This window comes from Hyla sarda, chromosome 1 (assembly GCF_029499605.1).
Source record: "Hyla sarda isolate aHylSar1 chromosome 1, aHylSar1.hap1, whole genome shotgun sequence".
Taxonomy (NCBI): domain Eukaryota; kingdom Metazoa; phylum Chordata; class Amphibia; order Anura; family Hylidae; genus Hyla; species Hyla sarda.
The window spans coordinates 549946540-549971456 of NC_079189.1; the positions used below are offsets into that span (position 1 = coordinate 549946540).

Below are 24917 nucleotides of genomic sequence, written 5' to 3' on the forward strand. Positions count from 1 at the left end.
CACAAAAAATCCAATGGGGCAGCACTCCAGTAAAAAAGGTGCATTTATTCACACGTATTTTATATTTACATATATATATATATATATATATATATATATATATATATATATATATATTTATATATTGAGATATTGAGGGAAGAATGAGGCGTGCCTTGTGCTGAGCTATGCTACAAGCAGAGGAGCAGACAGGAAATGAATGCAGCAGTCCCAGCAACCTCACTGTACAATAGTCTGCTAGGAAATAAGATATTCTCCATCAGCTCTGGGCGTGGAAATAGCAGGAGGGCTGTGATGAAGAGCTGAGGGAAAGCTATGCATTCTCATAATTGTAGTATTATGCTACTACTCAACTAGGAAGTACAGGACTATGACCCCCTTTTTTATTTTTATTCTTTAGCCGAGGCAAGTGCTCTCTATCACCCAAGTGCAAGAAAAAGTGCAAACGTGTCACACAAAAAAAAACGTGCACAAAGGATGTGGTCTATTTCTAAGCCCTTCTCCAACAGGAGAGAGGCCCCCCAACAAACCTACCCTTCACCTCCGAGCCAAAAGACACCTGCAAGGGTTCAGGTTCGATGCCCCTTTTCGCCAAAGCTAAGGGGCCGCAAATGCACCTGGCTTTAATCTAGGCGTTAACCAAGGCATCAGCCGAGGAGCCGTATACTGATGGCATCTTGACAGAAGCCAAGATCACCAGGGGTTGCAGGGAGGTGAGGAACCAAAAGGCCACACACACCTCTCCTAGACCGCCAGGAAGGACACCCAGAAGGGCTACCGCATCCTGACAAATCCTGTGTACAAACAAAACATTTTTTAAAGCTGAAGTCGGAGTAGCTCTTTAAATCTACAGTGTACTGTATAATGATGCATCCCCCCGTGGGCAATTATCACTTGAGCTGTTGAGACTTTCTGTTCTCAGACTACTGGCACTCACAAACAGACTGTCAATTTCTGCTTTTGCTATGTTTTTAGGTGAATAATGCACATGCATGTCACTATATGCTATACATTTTCTGAAAATTTTTGTCTAACCATAGATTGAGAAGTAAACTGTATATGGTCAACCATAGAACCCTGTGAGCTGATCCCGGTAATGCCAAAGCAGCCTGGGGGAGGAAAAACGAATGATAGTTTTGCTTAAATATTCTCATTAGATCTGGATGACAAAATGCAGAAATGTTTGGTATTACCCAATTTTGGGAATGACATGCTGCCGTCAGCGCTTGCATTATTTTATTTGCAAATAAACGATTGCGATTCTGGTCTCGGCATGCGTAATATGTGCTGGGTGAATTTGGCTGCACGGCTGCTTGTTCTGGGATTTGAGTCTTGGATTTGTTGTATTAATGTTGTTATAAATTTTACTTGTGCTAAGCTGATGAGATGTCATTTTCGGCGATGAGGCGCCTAATGGACCCTGGATTCAAAAAGAAAAATTCTTTATTGCAATGTTTCTCCGAGGTGTCATCCACTCTGAAATTTACTCACTGTTGTGTAAGATCCTCCGAAGTCATTTGGTACACAGTATGATGATGAACCAGCCGATCAGCCGTGCATAGTTTTAGTTGGGGATATTCAGACAGCACAGATTTATTCATATTTGTTCATTGAGAGGAGATTTTTGTAGAGCGTTAGTTGATTGTTGATGTTTTTCTAGCCTTCCTTCAGCCCGGGGATAATTAAATAATTTATTCAGTGTTTTTGCGCTCATAGAAAAGTTTGTATGATAAGCTACTTTACTTTAATGTGGATGTGTAGCCATGGTAAACGGGCACAATTTATTGACTTTTTATTTTCTTTTTTTAAATGTGTGGATTTAATTTAACTCGAGGTCAACTGATTTTTGCTTTTCTTCTTATTTTGGCAGATTTGATTTCCATAATATATTAATTTTTCATTTTTGTGCATTATCACGATGAAAGGACTTCATATTATACAAATAAGCAAAAGGGTACAACATTTTTAGCTAATTAAAGAATATAAGTTTCCACTCGTGTTTTTTTTTTTTTTTAGGCACTTTGTTTTTTTCCCTGTCATTTTGCACTGCCAAGATGAAGTTTTTGCGGTGAATTTTTCCTTTTTATAATGGATTTTAGTCCTCTCGTTTTCTTTTTTTGTATTTTTTCCTGTTTTTTTTTTTATAAGTTATTTAAAGGGAACCAATCATCAGATTTTACCCTATATAACGCTTGGCAAAGCGTTATATAGGGTAATATCTTGATTTTCACCATTCCCGGGTGACGCTCCTACCCCCAGGGATGGTGAAGATATGAAGTTATAAACTAGTCGCCGCCGTAAGTAGTCACCTGGGCGGGGAGCTCTTCTCATCTACTCCTGTTCTTCGACCGGGAGTGACGCCCCCTCCGCTTGATTGATGGTCCGCGTCATCGCTCTGCTCCGTCTGTTCATTGAGCGGAATAATGACGCGGCCCTTCAATCAAGCGGAGGGGGCGTCGCTCCCGGCCGAAGAACAGGAGTAGATGAGAAGAGCTCCCCGCCCAGGTGACTACTTACGGCCATGGCGGTGACTAGTTTATAACTTCATATCTTCACCATCCCTGGGGGCAGGAGCATCCCACGGGGATGGTGAGGACAACAATTTTACCCTATATAATGCTTTGCCAAGCATTATATAGGGTAAAATCCGATGATTGGTTCCCTTTAAAGAGTACCTGTCATTTGTGTTAAATTTTATAATCCTCCCAGTTCACTGCCCCATCATGATTAACCACCCCCTGCCTTTCTTTTTATTATTTTTTAGTTTTCTACCTTGATATTGCTCTGTATTTTCTGCTCAGTCTCAATCAGATTCAGAGCAGGTGTGTCATCATCTGAAGCCATACAGAAGAGAATATCCTCCCTCACTCTACTACACACAGCCCAGAGCAGTTCAGTGTGAGAGGAGCTATGATAGGCTAAGGCTGCCCCCCCCCCCTTTCAGCATTTCCTGCTTTTGGACTTTTGTCAGGCCAGAGGGAGTCCAAAGTCTGTGCAAGAGATGGGAGGAAATGTGCTCTGGACAAGTAGTTTTTTTTAAACACAATTAAAACATAGAAAACTTAATTTTTTTTAAAAAACAAAGTACATTAGAATTATAAGGAGTGTAATAGCAACAATTAGTTTTAATGACAGTGCCCATTTAATTATTTTATCATATGACTCAAGAATTTCCATTGAATTAATGGGAGAAAAAAAGCCACAGAGAAACTACAGAGATCATCTGCTTTCCATGAGGTTGCAATAAACCTCCTATGGCAGTGTTTCCCAGCCAGTGTTCCTCTAGCTGTTGCAAAACTACAACTCCCAGCATGCCCAGACAGCCTTTGGCTGTCCGGGCATGCTGGGAGTTGTAGTTTTGCTAGTTGGGAAACACTTTCCTATGACTGGCACTTTCCTATCCTGTAAGGAGATCAGATAGGGTTTTAAGGGGCACAAGGCCCCACTTGATGTACAGGACCCCTATGATAACATTTTCCCGACATGGCTTTTCCATTGATTGCTTTCATGTCTTTTCATATAGATCACTTCTATAGATCACTTTGTGGAGATTTGGTTTCAGATTGGCATTGTATGACTATTTACATGGGGTGATGATCCCCATGACATATCAGTTGTAAGAACGCTTGTTACCAATCAGATCGCTTCTTTAATTTTTCGGAGGCCTTTTCAAAAATGAAAGAAGTGATCTGATTGGTTGCTATGGGCAACACAGAAACCTTTCCTCTTGACAGGTTTTGATAAATCTCCCCCTATGCCTTTTAATATAGTTGACGCAAGTTAAGAAGTGTCACTTTTTGGATATGACTGACTAATGCAAGTGTTTATATGTTACATGATTTTTCGGGGTCCATGTGTAATCAGAAAATGACAAGTTTGTATACGACGGGTTATTATATTGAACATATTTTGAAATTATTGTTTTCCAAGTAATTTTCTTTCCAAGTCTTCTTTATTATTTTTCATTCTTCATACATTTTTTGTATGGACTTGTTAGTCCGGCCAAGCCGAATAACAAGCTGACACTTTTCTGTTCTCTAGAGAAAACTTTTAGGCCTCGTTTACATGGCAGAATTTCCAAGCAAAAACTGGCAGAAAAATGAATCCTGGAAATTCTGTTGCAGTAGAGTTCCATTGGATTCTGCGGCACCGTGCACCGCCTTTTGCAGAAGGAATTGACAATGCACTCGGAAATACGTTGCCTTCTAGGAAGACGGACATTTCCGTGTGCAGTTAACAGCCCTTAGCAGTTTCCGCCTGATTGTCAGAGGCAAGATTACAATGATAAGTAACACCAGTATATAGATAATACAATCTACCATATATCATAGGTGATGATCACCGATAATCTCCTCAACTTCCCTGCTCTGCGCAGGTCAGAGAGAATGAGAATGCCTGCAAAACTCTTGCATAAAAGTCTATGAGTTTAGTCCAAACTACAGTATTCTATGGCACATGTGGCTGCCGTAAAGCAAAACTCTATGGGGAGATTTATCAAACCTTATGCAGAGGAAAAGTTGCTGAGTTGCCCATAGCAACCAATCAGATCGCTTCTTTCATTATTCAAAAGGCCTATTCTAAATGAAAGATCTGATTGGTTGCCATGGGTAACTGGTTAACTTTTCCTCTGCACAGGTTTTTATAAATCTCCCCCTAAATGCTTATTGAAAGCACATCCGGCAAGATGGCTGTAACCATAATCATATAGAGAAAAATAATAATCGAATGTTGAAAAATTTCAACAATTGGAGAAAAAAAATGATGAAATGAAAAGAATCCGTCTCTGGCTTTGATTAGTGAAAGTAAAAATAAGGCTATACATTTAAAGGCCTTTAAAAAATTAAAAAATGTGTAGTTCATAGCCTTTGAAGGGTATTGGAAAAAAATCATGACACAGACATGGTGTGTTGTACCTTCATGCTTCCTATACTTTGTTGTAGTTAATACAGCAGCATACATATTTATTAAAATCAGTTATAAATGTTCTCCAATAATGAGGTTATTCCATCAATTAATATATTTAAGTGAAACTTTAATCTTGTCAACCCCACAGCTCCAATGGGTGCTTGTGGGCAGGCAGCAAAGCCATATCTGTTCAATCCGAGTCCCATACTGTAGCCAAAGTAGTGTAAACTTCACTTCTATGGCACTTACTGGTGCTGGCGCAGATTCTTCTCTGCTTGTCGGAGAAATTGAGTATTCCTCTGTACCTACTACTCTTTTTGTATGACAAGAGAAGAAGCCAAAAATCAGTGCACAGCCTGCTCTCCAACAGGGATCCCTCTGCTTCTGTCAAGGATACAGTGAATAGACTTTACATTTTGGTCCAGGACTCAGGAAGGGTAAGGAGTCTCGGTGCTGGGGGCACTGTAGCAGTACAGTTATAAGTATATCTGAACACAGAAATCATTTTTATGAACTCCACATTGACATAATATACTTGCTAATGTTTTCTACATCTTACTCTAACTTCATTTATGGGATGACTTTACTATTTATTCAAATGTAAACATTTCAAGGATTGCTAGACTTTGTATTATTATTCTACAAATTAATATATTATTAGTTTTAAAGTTTGTTACAAGATAGTTGTACTCCTTAGAGGTAATATTTCTAAAATCATTTTTTATTAAAAATAAAATTTGTGTGTAGATTTGACTTCCCAAAGACATTATTTATGTTAGATTAGTTATTAAGTCTAAATTATAATTTCCCAAATATTGCCACAGCAGCAAATGGCTCATTAAATGCAGACTTGATGATGAATCGCTTTCTTGTATGAATAAAAAAAAAAAAAAAAAGGAAAATCAGGGCGATGAAAATGAGCAGTGTTTACTTTGTTAAGGTCATTATATGGTATATACTTTTTGAGTTTTCTTTTGACATTGCAGATTTTAAAAAGATATTTGTTCCTTTTTTTATTTTTATTTTTGCAATTTAGTTTAGTGTTTTTTTTAATAATATTCAGACCTATAAAAACTCAGCAAACCATTGTTTCCCGTGGATGGGTCAGAATAAAGAGCGATATGCACAGTGCCTCTTCTCACAGATGCCTTCTATACCCCTCCTCCAAAAGTATTCTAGTTTTTTGGAAAGTGGGTGGTGACAAAAATGAAAAGGAATCTGTCACCTGGACATCACTAAAGCTGGGTTCACATCATGTTTTTACCAATACGTGACCGTGTACGGCAGGGGGGAGCTACTGCATACAGGGCAAAATGAGCCGACCGGAGTCATCATTTCACTCCGGTCGGCTCATTGAAATGAATTACATACGGGCGGCATACGGGAACGCGAGGTTTTAGCTCCCCCTGCCGTATGCGGTCCCATATTGGGAAAAACGTGATGTGAACCCAGCCTTACACAGTTATATTGTAGCACAGAGAGTAATGGTACCTGTAGTTAGTAGGTCTCTGGCTGTATTACTTGAAATAAATACTTTTTAATTGCCTCCATGAAGAGTCAAAGAGGCATGGCTCGGGCAGTAAAGTGCCTCTTTCCACCCCTTTCACTGCCCCCTCCATCTGTGTTTGACAGACATGGCTCTTATATCCCTGCTGAAATCCTTCACATGCACCATTCTTCAGGATTGCGGCACATGCGATGTAAGCTTGCCACCTTTAGCGGCCCCTTTGCTGACTGTGAGCATGCTAGAGCTCTGTCTCCCCCCCCCCCACTGATTCAGTGTAGCCGCAGCTTGAGCTGCTAAGCCATCAATATGGATTAACAGCACCTGTTCAGGATTTTAGCAGTGGTCTGAGGGCTCTGTCTCTCAACCAAGGATAGAGAGGGTGGTAAACGAGAGTGGGGAGGAGCATTGCAACCCTTGTCACATAACATGATGCTTATAGATTGTACTGTATGGTATATATCATCTGCTCAGCTCCTCCTGCTCTATAATATGATACCGGCCAATTGTACTGTATTGTATATATCATCTGCTCAGCTCCTCCTGCTCTATAACATGATACCTGCAGATTGTACTGTATTGTATATATCATCTGCTCAGCTCCTCCTGCTCTATAACATGAGGTCTGTAGATTGTACTGTATTGTATATATCATCTGCTCAGCTCCTCCTGCTCTATAACATGATACCTGCAGATTGTACTGTATTGTATATATCATCTGCTCAGCTCCTCCTGCTCTATTACATGATATCTGCAGATTGTACTGTATTGTATATATCATCTGCTCAGCTCCTCCTGCTCTATAACATGATTACTGCAGATTGTACTGTATTGTATATATCATCTGCTCACCTCCTCCTGCTCTATAACATGATTCCTGCAGATTGTATTGTATTGTATATATCATCTGCTCAGCTCCTCCTGCTCTATAACATGAGGTCTGTAGATTGTACTGTATTGTATATAGCATCTGCTCAGCTCCTCCTGCTCTATAACATGATACCTGCAGACCTTTTTGTCAATGTGACATGTTCCCTTTAAGAGGACACATTTATTAGTGTTTTTATAAATAACCTACAAAACTGACTGTTGTAGTATAGAATGGGCTGTGCAGTTAAGAACATGAATGTTATTTTGGCTGTATTTTTAATGAGTGTTAAAAACTTGATAAAAGTTTTGCCGACATTTTGTTCCTCTAGCTTTCCACGTCATACCAAATCTTGGCTGTGTGTGTATATCTGCTTCTATTCCAGCTATTTACTCTAATTTACCGATGCTCATTCTTCTTTTAAAATGGAATAAAAGGAGGCGAGCGGTGCTTTTAGTGGCAGCCGTTCTGGTGTAAAGGGAAGCTTGTGAGACCTGCATTGTTCCTTAAGTGGCTCCCCTTGCAATACATAATTTGTACAATTTCCTTTTTATATTCACTTCTGTGACTATTTGTGGAAGCGCAGTTGTGCGTCCTGCTTTCTGTTAATATAGACAGGGTAACAAGGCTGTAAATACTGTTGATGCGTCCGAGTTAAGAAAGTGCACTTAACTGCTGGTTAAATGCTTGTGCCGCACAGTAGACACTCTGCCTGCGCTCATTGTATGGCCACATTAAGCCAGGTAGTAATGGAATCAATAGACCCTTGTTTTTTTTTTTTTCTCCTCTTTTTATCAGAATCCTTGAACTTTGAAAAAAAACAAACAAAAAAAAAAAAACAGGAGTTGGCTTACTCTGCTTTTATTAATGGAAGAAAGCAGGCTAAATTCAACTTAAACAGAAAATAAGTGCAGCTTACTGTGAGGGTATTATGAGTTCATTATATAAGTATCTTAAAGATGGTTCATGGGTGTTCTTTCTAAGGTATGTTTACCAACAGCTTGCTCATTCATGTCTGTATAAGTAATACTGTATGTGGTTAGATTAATCTTTAAGGGCAGGAGGATTTAGACCCCAAAAACAGCTACCAACCTGGCATTGAACATCATTGATGCCCTTGTATATCCTGGCCAATACAGCAAATCATGGGAAAAAACTGTGAAAATCGAACACATTGGGCCAATGAAGCTGAGGCAATAATACACCTTGATTTACTGCACATGTGCCACAGCTCGCTTTTCATGACTGACCTGTGGTATATCAAGCAAGCCAACAGAAGGGCTGGCCAGCATGACTGTTTATTGGATGGACACCACCCCCTGCCTCTCTACAGGTCATGTGAATATATAATGCATTAATTTCTGAATTATTTTTCAACATTATGCTGCAATAGTTGGAATGCACAGTAGCGTCATTGTCAATCCATTACCATTCTGAATTACCGCTTGGTGGCGGATTAGGCATGAATTCTTCTGACAGGTTCACTTTTTGGAGAATAATAATAATTTAGCTTAAGGGCTGTATAAAAACAATAAACATACTATTCTCTCCTCCTCCAGTTTCCCACTGCTGTCGCATCAACGCTCCTGATCCTAAGCTGGTCTCCAGTAACAGGTATTCTAAGTTCTGTGCTATCCCTACCCTACCCTACAGGACCTGCCTTATCAGCCAATTAGTGACTGAGGTAGGACACCCTCGTGGCAACTGATTGGGATTGGTATGGCCCACAACTTGGAAGAAGTGGAGACCAGCAGGGCAGCTGCGGAGGACTGAAGGAGGTGAGTATAGCATGTTTACTATTTTTATACAACCATAGCCCTGCCACTAAATTTTTGTTTTCCAAACAAACCCTTTAATAGGAGGCTTTATTTCTGATACCGTAATTTAAACACTTAATAGCCATTTGACTGAAATGAATCTGTGTGTATACCTGTGATTGATGGTGAATAGGAGTTACAGAACATGTTATAACACCTAACCACTGCCAAAGCTAAACATTTTATCTGAGACCATGGCAATGGTGGATCAGAACCAAAGAAACTATTCTAATACTTCACTTTAATGTGAATTAGCAAATGTAAATAATGAATAAAAAATAATTCTCTATTTCATGTTACCCCTAACCGAAATGAACAAAAAGGTATATACAATCATGGCCGTAAATGTTGGCACCCGTGAAATTTTTCAAGAAAATGAAGTATTTCTCACAGAAAAGGATTGCAGTAACACATGTTTTGCTATACACATGTTTATAACCCTTTGTGTGTATTGGAACTAAACCAAAAAAGGAGGAAAAAAGCAAATTGGACATAATGTCACACCAAACTCCAAAAATGGGCTGGACAAAATTATTGGCACCCTTTCAAAATTGTGGATAAATAAGATTGTTTCAAGCATGTGATGCTCCTTTAAACTCACCTAGGGCAAGTAACACATAGTCTTTACATTGTTTGTATGTGCCACAATAAGCATGGGCAACAGAAAGAGGAGAAGAGAACTGTCTGAGGACTTGAGAACCAAAATTGTGGAAAAATATCAACAATCTCAAGGTTACAAGTCCATCTCCAGAGATCTAGATTTGCCTTTGTCCACAGTGCGCAACATTGTCAAGAGGTTTGCAACCCATGGCACTGTAGCTTATTTCCCTGGGCGTGGACAGAAGAGAAAAATTGATGAAAGGTGTAAACGCAGGATAGTCCAGATGGAGGATAAGCAGCCCCAAACAAGTTCCAAAGATATTTAAGCTGTCCTATAGGCTCAGCGAGCATCAGTGTCAGCGCGAACTATCCGTTGACATTTAAATGTAATGAAATACTATGGCAGGAGACCCAGAAGGACCCCACTGTTGACACAGATACATAAAAAAGCAAGACTACATTTTGACAAAATGAACTTGAGTAATTCAAAACCCTTCTGGGAAAACGTCTTGTGGACAGATGAGACCAAGATAGAGCTTTTTGGTAAAGCACATCATTCTACTGTTTACCGAAAACAAAATTAGGCCTACAAAGTAAAGAACACAGTACCTACAGTGAAATATGGTGGAGGTTCAATTATGTTTTGGGGTTGTCTTGCTGCCTCTGGCACTGGGTGCCTTCAATGTTTGCAAGGCATCATGAAATCTGAAGATTACCAACAGATTTTGAGTCGCACTGTACAACCCAGTGTCAGAAAGCTGGGTTTGCGTCCGAGATCTTGGGTATTCCAGCAGGACACTGACCCCAGACATACGTCAAAAAGCACCCAGAAATGGAGGGCAACAAAGTGCTGGAGAGTTCTGAAGTTGCCAGCATTGAGTGCAGATCTAAATCCCATTGAACACCTGTGGAGAGATGTTAAAATTGCTGTTGGGAAAAGGCGCCTTCCAAGAAGAGAGATCTGGAGCAGTTTGCAAAGGAAGAGTGGTCCAACATTCCGGCTGAGAGGTGTAAGAAGCTTATTGATGGTTATAGGAAGTGACTGATTTCAGTTATTTTTTCCAAAGTTTGTGCAACCAAATATTAAGTTACGGGTGCCAATAATTTTGTCCAGCCCAATTTTGGAGTTTGGTGTGACATTATATCCAATTTGCTTTTTTCCTCCCTTTTTTGGTATAGTTCCAATACACACAAAGGCAATAAATGTGTATAGCAAAACATGTCAAAACGAAAAGACAAGAGTTCCAGCTCCACCAAAAAATAGTTAAAAATAAGTAACTTTAATTCATATCATATTAAAAAAATGATGAAAGGAAAACACACATAGCAAAAAAGTGCTCTAGGGAGTTAAAAACCCACGTCCACCAACATGGGTTTATAACTCACTAGAGCACTTTTTTGCTATGTGTGTTTTCCTTTCATCATTTTTTTAATATAATATGAATTTAAAGTTACCTATTTTTAACTATTTTTTGGTGGAGCTGGAACCCCTTTCTTTTCGTATTGGATTGTATCAAGCAAGGATATGGCTTGGCTCTTGTTTCCGGTGCTTCCTGCAAATGGACATCTTCTCCCTTTATATTCTGGCAAATATATTTTTTCTCAATAGCAAAACATGTGTCACTGCAATCCTTTACTGTGAGAAACACTTCATTTTCTTAAAAAATTTCAGGGGTGCCAACAATTACGGCCATGACTGTATGTAAATGTGTGTGTGTGTGTGTATATATATATATATATATATATATATATATATATATATATATATATATATTAGAATGGTATGAAAGACAACCCTGTTTCTTAGTCCACAATATTTTTTGTTAGTCCAGTAAGTAAAAAGAGCCATTAAAGCAGTACCTGCTCAAGATGGTGAGGTGCATCAGTAGGCACAGCCCCAACATGCAGAGGGGGTGCCTCTACATTACATTATATAGTGTTTCCATAGTGGTTGGCACAGCACATTTATTTAGCATGTTAATTTTGCTCTGTACATGTATTGGTATATTTGTGCCATGTGTTATAATCTTGCATCTCTGAGCCAATACATTTTGCAGCATACAATGCATTTAGGAACATAAGAGTGACATGCTAATTTTGGGTTGGTTAAGTTACCCAACTTTCCTGGACATAAAAAAAGATATATATATTATTACTATCCAGTGTGCACGAAAGCTAGGTGTTAGAGCAACCCCCACAGCAGTAGTCACTCAGCTTTTCTATCTTCCTGAATATAAGTGTCGATACAATGTATAGGATAGGATAGGATACATAGCTACACATAGAATAAGGATATCAAATTATGTTTTCAACTTCTACAAAAAATACTAAACCTATAAAAGGAATCATAGAAGTATATTAAAAAGCCTTTAAAGGGGTAGTCCAGTGCTGAAAAACCTATCCTTTAAACTAAGCATAGGGAATAAGTTTCAGATGGCGGGGGTTCCGACCGCTGGGGCCCCCTGCGATCTCTCTGTACGGGGCCCCGGCTCGCTGGCCAGATAGCAAGTGACGACCACTGCACGAAGCGGCAGTCGACACGCCCCCTCAATACAGCGCTGTGGCAAAGCCGGAGATTGCCGAAGGCAGCGCTCCGGCTCTGCCATACAGTAGTATTTTTGGGGGTGCGTGTCAGGCACCGCTTCGTGCGGTGGTCAACACGCACCTTTCCGCGGGCTGCCGGGGCCCCGTACAGGAGATTGCGGGGGGGGCCCAGCGGTTGGATTCCCTGCGATCTGAAACTCATCAGCATTTTTTCAGTTTTTCAGCACTGGATATCTCCATTAAGAGTCTTGTAGAAATCCCATAGAAAACACAGGGGTTAATTTCCTGCTGATCTGTTTCGTTTTGGCTGGGGGTTAGATAATGGGACAGTGCCTAGCCAAGAGGAAGGTTATGACCTTCTTTTCATCCTACTGCGGACGGACAGATGGGGAGAGGCTGCAGCAAGTTATCTAAGGCTAGGGCTACATGGACAGGGTTGTATGACCAAAAATCACGGTGTTGCTCTGATGTGATAGTGCTGTGTCACATTGCAACTCAAAAAGGACTTGAGTCACAAGAAATCCATCTCATGATACTGTCCGTTCAATGGTGCAGACAATTGTGCTCATTGAAGGGGTACTCGGGTAGAAATTTTTTTTTTAAATCAACTGGTGCCACAAAGTTAAAGGGGTATTCCAGGCAAAACCTTTTTTAATATATATCAACTGGCTCTGGAAAGTTAAACAGATTTGTAAATTACTTCTATTAAAAAATCTTAATCCTTCCAATAGTTATTAGCTTCTGAAGTTTTCTGTCTAACTGCTCAATGATGATGTCACGTCCCGGGGGCTGTGCATGATGGGAGAATATCCCCATAGGAACTGCACAGCTCCCGAGACACGAGTCATCAGAAAGCAGTTAGACAGAAAACAACAACTCAACTTCAGAAGCTAATAACTATTGGAAGGATTAAGATTTTTTAATAGAACTAATTTACAAATCTGTTTAACTTTCTGGAGCCAGTTGATATATAAAAAAAAGTTTTGGCCTGGAATACCCCTTTAACCCCTTAAGGACCGGGGGGGGTTTCCGTTTTTGCATTTTCGTTTTTTGCTCCTTTCCTTTAAAAAATCATAACTCAATTTTGCACCTAAAAATCCATATGATGGCTTATTTTTTGCACCACCAATTCTACTTTGTAATGACGTCAGTCATTTTGCCCAAAAATCTACGGTGAAACGGGGAAAAAAAATCATTGTGCGACAAAATTGAAAAAATAAACTGCCGTTTTGTAACTTTTGGGGGCTTCCGTTTCTACGTAGTACATTTTTCGGTAATAATGACATCTTATCTTTATTCTGTAGGTCCATACGGTTAAAATGATACCCTACTTATATAGGTTTGATTTTGTCGTACTTCTGGAAAAAATCATAACTACCGTACATGCAGGAAAATTAATACGTTTAAAATTGTCATCTTCTGACCCCTATAACTTTTTCATTTTTCCGTGTATGGGGCGGTATTAGGGCTCATTTTTTGCGCCGTGTTCTGAAGTTTTTAACGGTACCATTTTTGCATTGATAGGACTTATTGATCATTTTTAAATGAAAAAAAATGCACTATTTTGGACTTTGGAATTTTTTTGCGCATACGCCATTGGCCGAGCAGTTTAATGAACAATATATTTTTATAATTCGGACATTTCCGCACGCGGTGATACCACATATGTTTATTTTTATTTACACTTTTTTTTTTTTATGGGAAAAGGGGGGCGATTCAAACTTTTAATAGGGGAGGGGTTAAATGATCTTTATTCACTTTTTTTTTTTCACTTTTTTTTAGCAGTGTTATAGCTCCCATAGGGACCTATAACACTGCACACACTGATCTTTCACATTGATCATTGGTTTCTCATAGGAAACCAGTGATCGATGATTCTGCCGCATGACTGCTCATGCCTGGATCTCAGGCACTGAGCAGTCATTCGGCGATCGGACAGCGAGGAGGCAGGTAGGGACCCTCCGGCTGTCCTGCAAGCTGTTCGGGATGCCGCGATTTTGCCGCGGCTAGCCCGAACAGCCCACTGAGCTAACCGGCAGTTTTTACTTTCACTTTTAGCCGCGTGGCTCAGCTCTGAGCACGCGGCTAAAGGGTTAATAGCGCGCGGCGCCGCGCACTATTAGCGGCGGGTCCCGGCTTCACTATGATGCCAGGGCCGCCGTGATATGATGCGGGGTTACCGTGTAACCCCGCGTTATATCACGGGAGCAGGACCAAGGATGTACCGGTACGTCCTTGGTCCTTAAGGGGTTACAGGGGTACTCCGGTGGAAAACTTTTTTTCTTTACATCAAAAGGTGCCAGAAAGTTAAACAGATTTTTTAATTACTATTTTAAAAAAAATCTTAATCCTTCCAGTACGTATTAGCTGCTGAATACTACAGAGGAAATTCTTTTCTTTTTGGAACATAGTGCTCTCTGCTGACATCATGACCACAGTGCTCTCTGCTGACATCTCTGTCCATTTTAGGAACTGTCCAGAGCAGCATATGTTTACTATGGGGATTTTCTCCTACTCTGGACAGTTCTTAAAATGGACAGAGATGTCAGCAGAGAGCACTGTGCTTGTGATTCAGCAGAAAGCTCTGTGTTCCAAAAAGAAAATAATTTCCTATGTAGTATTCAGCTAATAAGTACTAGAAGGATTGATATTTTTTTTATAGAAGTAATTTACAAATCTGTTAAACTTTCTGGCACCAGTTGATTAAAAAAATAAAATAAAAAAGTTTTCCACCGGAGTACCCCTTTAAACAGATTTGTAAATTACTTTTATTTAAAAATCTTAATCCTTCCAGTACTTATCAGCTGCTGTATACTAAAGAGAAAGTTCTTTTGTTTTTGAATTTCTTTTCTGTCTTACCATAGTGCTCTCTGCTGACACCTCTGTTCATTTCAGGAACTGTCCTGAGCAGGATAGGTTTGCAATGGGGATTTTCTCCTGCTCTGGACAGTTCCTGACATGGACAGAGGTGTCAGCAGAGAGCACTGTGGTCAGACAGAAAATAAATTCAAAAAGAAAACCACTTCCTGTGGAGCATACAGCAGCAGATTTGTCCTGGAAAATGTAAGTATTTTTTATAGAAGTAAATTAGAAATCTGTTTACCTTTTTGGCAACAGTGGATTTTAAAAACATTGTTTTCCACCGGAGTACCCCTTTAACTAAAGGAAAGGAGGCGATAAAGGGAGAAATGCTTGGATTTCTCTTATGCATTTTGTTTACTCAATGCACTTGTGTAATATTTAAACTTCCTTCTGGCTGACTATTGAGAATTTTGAGATACACCTTTTTTTTTTCCTACCCAATGAGGCACAATTCACGTTGGAACTCCTTTTGGGGGTCTATGTTGCAGTTTCCATTTTATTTAGCAGGATTTGAATGGGGGAAAAAATGAAGAAAAAAATAAAATAAATTCTGCGAGCAGTATTCTTTTGGACTGTCAAATTATGCAGAATAAGCAGACACCATACAGAAATCACTAGGGAGCCCATTGAAGTCTTTGGGATTTGCTCGGGATCTGTTGGAGTCCGTTCAGCTACATTTTTGATCCCCAAGCAGAATTTGCAATGGAGGTCACCAAATCGGACCTTTCAGCGTTAATGTGAAACCAGCCTAATATTCATCATCCAAACCTGCAGCTACAACTTGAGAATTTTTTGTAAACATTTCTAATAGCTTCTGTTGTTATATAATTATTTGACCAAACTTTACATGTCCCAACTTAAGAGTTAATGAATGATAATTTCATTTTGTAAAAATATATATATATTTTTTCTCCAGGTTCCCATGGCAAGGGCCAGCATTTTATGGCTTATTGGAGAGTATTGTGAGCGAGTGCCTAAAATTGCGCCCGATGTACTGCGGAAAATGGCAAAGAGCTTCACCAATGAGGATGACCTGGTCAGGTTGCAGACATTAAACCTTGCAGCAAAGCTGTACTTAACTAATTCCAAACAGGTAAAGTAATGGCCGTGCTAAGAGGACCCCAGTAATCTTGGGCTGTGAACAGTTCCTGATATTAATATATTAATAAGTAATTTTGTAGTTTAGCGAAGCAAATTAGCAATTTAGGTAAATGAAGAAATGGAGAAATTTGATTAAAATGAAGAGAAGTTTTAATAGAGATGTTAGAAGTTTGACATTGACCCGCTTCTCCCTCTATTCACAAATTATACATGAGGTAATGGTATATAGGAATTCAGCAATAGGTGATTTCTCTTTGAATGGCCCCTAGTTACCCAAAGGGCTGCCACTTATAAAGGTAGATACCCCGTAGATGGGAAAGATGTAGTCTTGCCTTATGTGGACAATCTGCAGCATTTCAGTCAATAAATCTGTATGAAATCATTCAGATTTGTTGCTGGTTGGTAGAACCCCGCAGGTAGCCGCGGCCGACATGCCCCCTCCATGTTTCTCTATGGGATACATGGAGGGGGTGTGTCGGCCGCCTCTTCGTGCCTTGACTGCCTTGGCCCAGTACATGAGATCGCCGGGAATCCCAGTGGTCAGATAGGATAGGGAATATGATTTTTTTTCACTACAGTACTCCTTTTAAGGCTTTTAGTGGCATGTTTCATATCCACACCGCAGGTATATTTTTGGGAAGATTTTCTCTGTACAGTGTACTTTTTCTGTACAATGTGGATGAATTTTTAAAATCTCTGTAAATGCTGCATTATAGTTTTGTGTGAAAAAACTACAGCAAGTACGCCATGTGTGAACCCATCATAAAGGAAATAATTTAGGCCCTGTTCACACCTGTGTCATAGTTTCTGCCATAAACCATCACTATGATGCAGTACTAGATCTGTTGCTAGACAGACATTGGTGACTGATGAACTGTTTGGCTTATAATGTGGTCAATCGGGTTCTGCCACAGTGTCTGTCATTTTGACTATATTCTTCTCTTTGAAGATGATGAAACTGCATTGGAGGCCACAACACAGATGTGGGCAAAACTTTAGGGATTCACTAATAATATTCTCAAAAAAAGTCAGAAAAGAGTTGCGTTCAGCTGAAAGGATTCCTGCACAAACTTCTCCTGGCAGTGAGGGGGTTAGATGTTGGGTCAACTTGCTGGCAATGCTAGAAACCGCTCTATGGAAGGTTTGCTGGCTGAGACCTCTCCTATCCTGCCGTGATTACAAAGTAATTCCTAAACCGGCTGAAGGCATTTTTCTTATTCAGTTGAGTACACCAAGTCTATGAATTTGCTTCATTAGTCTAAATAAGCACTTTTCACACTTGCTGCCTGTTATTTGAGGTATTTGTGTCTTTATTTGCGCTGTATACACATGGTTAGCAGCAGAACGTGTTGTGACTATTTTTAACAAACATTTATGCCTCGCAGATGCATCTAATTTGGAACATAATGGCAAAATTTGGTTTGCCGAAGGCTATTATAAAAATGATCTCAATGCAGTTTTAATGTAGCATAGTCAATGGCTGAATTAAGAAATGATGGAAAATTCGCCATAAAACAAGCTGTTACCTTACATAAATAAATGAATGAACAGTATTACCGCAGGCTATAAGCGCTCTTTTATCTTGGTTTTTAGAGGGCATCAGCAGCTTGCTTTTATGAAAAAGTAACAGCTAAATGCACAGCAAATAATTTGTAGTAATCCAGTTCAGTGATTCATGTGTCTCCTTTAATGGGTCGTAATTCAGAGCAAAGTAAGAGAGTAAGAGCGCTAGTGTGTGGACCCTTGTGGTGCCAGGGACACTATCTCTTCATAAAGCTCACCTCGGATGGAACACTTTGCCAGCCCCCTAATACCCTCTGATGTTTTGATGTCCTGCATATTTTCTCGATTAAGTTTTGAGTGCCATGTTTTTCGTTGTGTTTCCACATTCATTATCCTCACGCAGGCCCTTCAGTGGGTTTGCCATATATGATTATTTTTTAATGATGCCTTTCTTTCCACTTCAGCAGTTTAATAATCTAGCACATGGCTGCCTCGCCGTAGTTAACATTCACCTCCGAGCTTAGAGCAGGACATGTGTTTTTGGCTTCGATATTCCATTTGCAGCTTCAGAAATGCCTATTCCCTGCGGAGCAACATTTGTTTGTCTTAATGCTTCATTTTTATTACCTCTTTAAATATGTTTACTGAGAGTTATCAATAATCATAAATAACTTCTTCTGCTTTTTCTCTCTCCTTCTTCTTTTTTTTTTCTCCTCCCGACAGACAAAATTGCTTACTCAGTACATATTAAATCTTGGCAAATACGATCAGAATTACGATATCAGGGACCGCACGCGTTTTGTAAAACAGCTTATTATTCCAAATGAGAAGAGTGGAGCTCTGAGTAAATATGCCAAGAGAATATTTCTGGCCCAGAAACCAGCTCCTGTACTAGAATCTCCTTTCAAAGGTAAATTGAATATATACCCCCACCCCTATATGTACTAATGCTTCTGGTGGGGGTAATACCAGTGGGTGACCAGTCTTGTACTGGGTTTATCCCTTACACGAAGTGCTGGCATACAAGTGAAGCATAATCCTGTGCTAGCACCAAGGAGAGAGGCTCATAAATGTGGGGTGCTGTTGGCTGGAAATTAGAAATGAGCCAAAAAGATTCAAGGGGTATTCCGGCTTTATACACCTTATCCCCTATCCAAAGGATAACGAGGACCTGACGTCACACCACGCCCCATCCATTCATGTCTATGGGAGGGGGCGTGATGGCCGTCACACCCCCTCCCATAGGCCATGAATGGAGGGGGCGTGGCTATGACGTCATGTCCACGTCTCGGAGGCACAGAATGCCGGGGGCTGCACCGATATCGCAGTGCTCCCCAGCGGCGGGACCCCTGCGATCATACATCCTATCCCCTATCCTTTGAAAAGGGGATAAGCTGTATAAAGCTGGAATACCCTTTTAATTAAAAATTATCCAAAAACGGTTTTAATTGGCTAAAAAATGGCTGCTTTTACTACTAGCCCTACAGATCCGCCTATCTGCTGCATTGTCTATCATGTTCCATACTGTACTGTTACTACTAGGAACCCCACCTCAACCCTAAATATAAAAAAAAAATTAAACCTAGGAGACCTCAGAATGTCATACATGACTTTTCAGGGCGATGGAGACATTTTAGATTCAGAACAAATTTATTCAGACAGAATAGAGTCTGATTGCCAATTCTAGTGCATTGAGATCAGAAGAAATATTTGGGAAATTCATTCATCTCTACTGGAAACCTCTTAGGGCTCATTCACACTACAGAATCTCCACCCAGAGATATTATGGCTTAGTTTCCATCTGGAGTGGTTTCCCGCAAAACAAGCTGGCGCTAGGACCACTCTGAAATGCACAATCTTAATAGACAGCAATGCATTTTAGAGCAGATTCTGCAGAAAGAATAAACCTGTTCATTCATCCTTCGCAGTCTGAAATTCCACACTGAAGTTCTGTATTGTATATGATGCAGCAGATTCCCATTAAGAGTGATAGGAGGCTGCTGCACCATATTTTCCAAGCAGAATTCCGCTCGGAAAATACCGTACTTAGTGTGAATGTTCCCTTAGGTTCCCTTGCTGCTTCTACAGGAAAATGACTTTGTGTTATGGGCTGGTTATTCTGTTAGAGGTAGTGCCTGTTCATCGTGTGCAGGCGGAACTACACCAATAACTGAACAATGTTGTGGCGACATTTTTCAGCTATTGAACATTGCGTGTGGTTTCACCCCTGCAATGATTGTGACTGGTACCCAACCCTCTCGTCTCAGAACTTATAACTTATACTTACAAGACATGCAGTGCGCAGAAGTGGGTTCAGGGAAACAGAACAGGTCAAACCTCTTTAAATTTGTAACACTACACCTCTCCGTACACCAGTCAGTGCTTAAAGGGGTACTCCGGTGGATTTATTTATTTTTTTTAAATCAACTGGTACCAGAAAGTTAAACAGATTTGTAAATGACTACTATTAAATTTTTTTTTACCCTTCCAGTACTTTTTAGCAGCTGTATGCTACGGAGGAAATTCTTTTCTTTTTTTTAATTTCTTTTTTTGTCTTGTCCACAGTACTCTCTGCTGACACCTCTGTCAGTGTCAGGAACTGTCCAGAGCAGCATAGGTTTGCAATGGGGTTTTTCCTCCTTCTCTGGACAGTTCATGGGACGGGCATCATGTGTCAGCAGAGAGCACTGTGGACAAGACAAAAAAGAAATTCAGAAAGAAAAGAATTTCCTCTGTAGTATACAGCTGCTAAAAAGTACTGGAAGGGTAAAGATTTTTTAATAGAAGTCATTTACAAATCTGTTAAACTTTCTGGCACCGGAGTACCCCTTTAATGCAGGGTTTCCACACCAGAGTACCCCTTTAAGGCAGGGTTTCCACACCAGGGTGCCTCCAGATGTTGCAAAACTACAAATCCCAGCATGCCCGGACAGCCTTCGGCTGTCCGGGCATGCTGGGAGTTGTAGTTTTGCAACACATGGAGGCACCCTGGTTGGGAAACACTGGCTTAAGGTGTGAGATGGGTTTATTTTGCAAAGAATATCAGTGATTCATAAGTTGTCCCATATGCAACAAGATGCTAATTCTGTAAGTCGACTGGTTTTCTGGTGTTTTTAGCGCTCATGTAGATTTATTGCTAATTTCAGTAGTAATGGTGTTTGGTGTAGCAGAAAAAGAATGATTAAAATTCAGAATGAGCTTGTGGAAAGCCTTGTCTGTGGGTTGTTAAACTGCGCTGTCATTCTTAATATTTACCACACAGTCATTTTCACCCAATCTGCATTCTATCCCGGCGCCTCTAAACATACTGACTGATTAGTTTTTATATTGACCATTATGAAAAGATTATTAGAATGTATGGATAGAAATAATCGTCCTGACCTTATGGAAAGCTGTCTGCTTTCTGTCTATTACTTGATATTCAGGCTATCTAACGGCAATGATCTGCCATCTTCATAATGGTTGCACTTTGTGCTGCAAGGCTCATAGGTTTCACTGTAATCCGCTCTTTGCTCCTTATGTCTTTTATTCTATAGATCGAGATCGTTTCCAGCTTGGTACTCTATCGCACACGCTGAATGCTAAGGCTTCTGGGTACTTGGAGCTGTCTGACTGGCCAGAGGTAGCACCTGATCCCTCTGTTCGCAATGTGGAAGTTATTGAACCGGTATGTTTCTAATTTCTTATTTCTTGTTTTACATTTTCCAGTGAAATATACAACAGGGGTTTTTATAATCATTTTGTTATTATAGTTTTATCACCATAAAGGCTGTGGACACCTTTGCAGGGAATTTCTTTGTATTATTCTTTTGTTTCCTGGTGAAGCAACTTTTTAAGTCAGTGTTTCCCAACCAGGGTGCCTCCAGATGTTGCAAAACTACAACTCCCAGCATTCCTGGACAGCCTTTGTTAGCCTCTTTCTTTCCGGGCATGCTGGGAGTTGTAGTTTTGCAACACCTGGAGGAACCCAGGTTGGGAAACACTGTTCTAAGTTTTTTTTTTTTTTTTTTTTATGTACTACCTTTTTGATGGTGGATAGAAAGTGATTAGACAAATGATGCTCTCTCTCAGTGCTAGCAACAGGGAGGGCAAGTGGATTGTTATGCAGCAGTGCAAAATATGGACAGAGAGGAGAGCATATATGGAGGGCAGCTCACACAGGGACTTTGACAGCGTGGACCTGCACTGATGGCAATGCAGTCTGAGCGGAGTTTCAATGAAAGAATGAACATGTTCATTCTTTCAGCGGAAAATTCCTGTTGCGGAATGTGTTGTTTTGCTATTGTCCCAGCCTGCCTAAAAAAAAAAAAAAACTTTAACTCACCTTCCTCCGCCCCCTTGTTGCTCTGAGATCAGAACGCCCCATCTCCGACTGGTCTACGCTTACAGTCTGCTTCAACGGAGCTGACCAGAGCTGTAGATGTGACATTGCAGCATGATTTAACCAGTTACTGACCGCTGTGGTATCCTGCCTCGGCCAATGATTGGGGAGCGGCATTGTCAGTTCCCCCTGCTGTAGAGGCTATGCTCTGCAGCTCGTGGGAAAGCTGGGTCACTGGCCCTGGATGGGACACTCTGATATCAGAGGTACGAGAGAGCGGAGAAAGGCGAGTAATGTTTTTTATTTATTGATTTTTTAAGGCAGGTTGGGGACAATAGCAAAATAAAAAACACATGGAACAACCCCTTAAATGGTTTTGTTATTATCAAATACTCCGTCTTTATCCACATTCTAGATTAGAATAAGAAGCTCAAATCTGGTAGGTTGCTTAGGGAAAACTGACACAATTCTGACCCAGAGTAGAAGTCTTTTTGATTATGATGTCAGAACATTAAACCTTCAATTCCACATTCTGTTCTAATAGTTGAATTGTCTAGCAATATATTCAGCAGATTTTATTAAAATTGCATCTGGATTCGGTCTAAATATAATTGCGGCTTATATCTACATATCGCCCACATGAACAATTACCTTCTGCCACCTTCTTGCCCTCTGCACCTTTACAAGTAGAACTTTTGTAAACTTTCTAACATAAATTGTGCTCAGAGGCCAAACTAATTTCTTTGCCTATAATTGTCACGTGAAATTAACAGATTTCCCTTTATTTATAACTGTGACAAACAGGAGAAAGTCAGTGTTCGGAGCTTGGCTCTCTTTCCCAACCTTTTCTTTTTAAATGTCTCTTTACCTTCAAAGGTCTGCAGGCTTTTAAGACAGCTATTCTAGTATTTTATTCTCTTGTGGATTCTTCCCTTGTAGCTTAGGTCCGCTATAGAAGGATAAATACAATGCTAAACATCTGTTCATCCTCAAACGCACATGGTCTGGGAATGTCCTACCACATAAGCATTTTGGTCATCTAAATGCTATACGATGTATTGTAGATTTTTGTTCCCCAATTAATAGTATGTTAGACCTGGACCCTTATCCTGCAGATATGGTAGAAAATAGCATAAGCAGATTTTTGGGGGTTAATTCTCCCCCTTCTCTACTTTTCCATGCCACTAAGATTTTTTTGTAAATGGAATTCTGTAAATCGCTACCCTATGTATGTCTACCCTATGTATATCTAAAGAGAGATTTCTTTCATGGAATTGCTCATAATGTCCACCGTTTCTCTCTGCCATAGGCTACAACATGGACTACTTCAGTTGGAAAACCTAAGAAAGAAAAGAATACCTCAGATAAGTTTTACTCTTCGGATGAAGAGGATAAGGAGTCTGCAGCATCCAGTGGTAAGCCCATGTGTTAAATATTGAATTGTTTTGTTAGCTTCGCATGATATGTTGACTGCCAAGGAGTAAGTACTTCACATTTCATCTATGTGTTGTCTTATACGAGTCCTTGTGCAATTCATACATAACATGAGTGCAGAAAAAAGTGGGATCAGTGTCAGTAGAAACCTGGAGATCAGTTACCTGCTTTACTCTAGGGTAGTGGTCTTCAACCTGCGGACCTCCAGATGTTGCACAACTACAGTTCCCAGCATGCCTGGACAGCCAACGGCTGTCCAGGAATGCTGGGAGTTGTAGTTTTGCAACATCTGGCGGTCCGCAGGTTGAAGACCACTGCTCTAGGGCGTTTGATGCTGGCATTGGGGGCATTGTGTATATGCTGGCAACATTAACAGGACCACCTCACAGTCATGTCAGTTCCAGTGGAACTACAAATAAAAAGGGGGTTGTGGAGTTAGCCCTTTTAATATTGCGCTTATACAGGGCATTTGAATCCTTTTAAATATATCATTATTATTACATGGCAGCAATCAAATGACCAGAAATTGGACCACCTATTTGTTGAAAAAGTTGTCTCATTTGTCAATGTGTTGCTTCAGTATTTTTCTATATACTTAGCAGTTGATAAGGTGCCATTAGTGCGCCAGTATGGATCAGATACAACCTAAACCTTCTCACCAGCTCAAGCTGCAACAAACTGATCCTGTTAACGACCAAAGATGTGTATACATGTCCTTGTACTGTTATCAGTGTATGGTGCGGCCTCCCGACTGCCCGCACCATACAGGGTGGCCCTCAGCTGATTCATGTAGCTGAGGGCTGCTGTTAATAGCCGACATGTGATGATTGCCACGGCCGACTAGGACAGCGGCGCCTAAAGGGACAAAAGTGGTGTCCAAAGCTGACAGTGGCATCTAAAGGGACCTTTAAACAGTCCCTGGTGAACCAGTGGAGTGGATCGAACCAACACCCCCCCCCCAAACACACACACACACACACACACACACACAATTTCAGCACAATTTCGTGGGGGAGCGATCCACTGCTGAGTTAGCGTGAGGGCTTACCTCTTCTGCTGTGGCTCCTGCATTGATAGAGCCTGGCTGGACCAGGCTTTATCAATTGAGCGCAGAGCACACAGATCAATGTAGTTCTTATGGAACTACATTGATCTGTATGAGGAATCTAATCATTCCTCCTAAAAGTCCACCAAGGGGACTAATAAAGTGTAAGAAAAAAAAAGTTTAATAATATAAAAATATGTAAACATAATAAAAAATAATGATATGTGGTATCACCCCGTGCGTAAATGTCCAAACTATAAAAATATAACATTAATTAAACCGAATGGTCAACGGCATATACATAAAAAAAAAAAAATCAAAAATTGCATATTTTGGGTCACTTTGTATAGCTTAAATAAATTTATAAGAACCAATCAAAAAGTCCCATGAAAACAAAAATACAGATAAAAACT

General features: G+C 40.2%; 1 protein-coding gene across 4 annotated transcripts in view; it reads left to right on the plus strand.

Annotated features, from left to right (window-relative positions):
• AP3B1 (adaptor related protein complex 3 subunit beta 1) overlaps positions 1-24917 on the plus strand; it is a 228561-nt gene that overhangs the window by 113230 nt on the left and 90414 nt on the right. For all 4 annotated transcript variants that reach the window (XM_056541614.1, XM_056541621.1, XM_056541629.1 and 1 more), the window contains exons 15-18: positions 16017-16193; positions 18428-18614; positions 21241-21371; positions 23335-23440. In XM_056541614.1, the coding sequence (XP_056397589.1) occupies positions 16017-16193; positions 18428-18614; positions 21241-21371; positions 23335-23440 (601 nt within the window). The remainder of the gene's footprint in view (positions 1-16016; positions 16194-18427; positions 18615-21240; positions 21372-23334; positions 23441-24917) is intronic.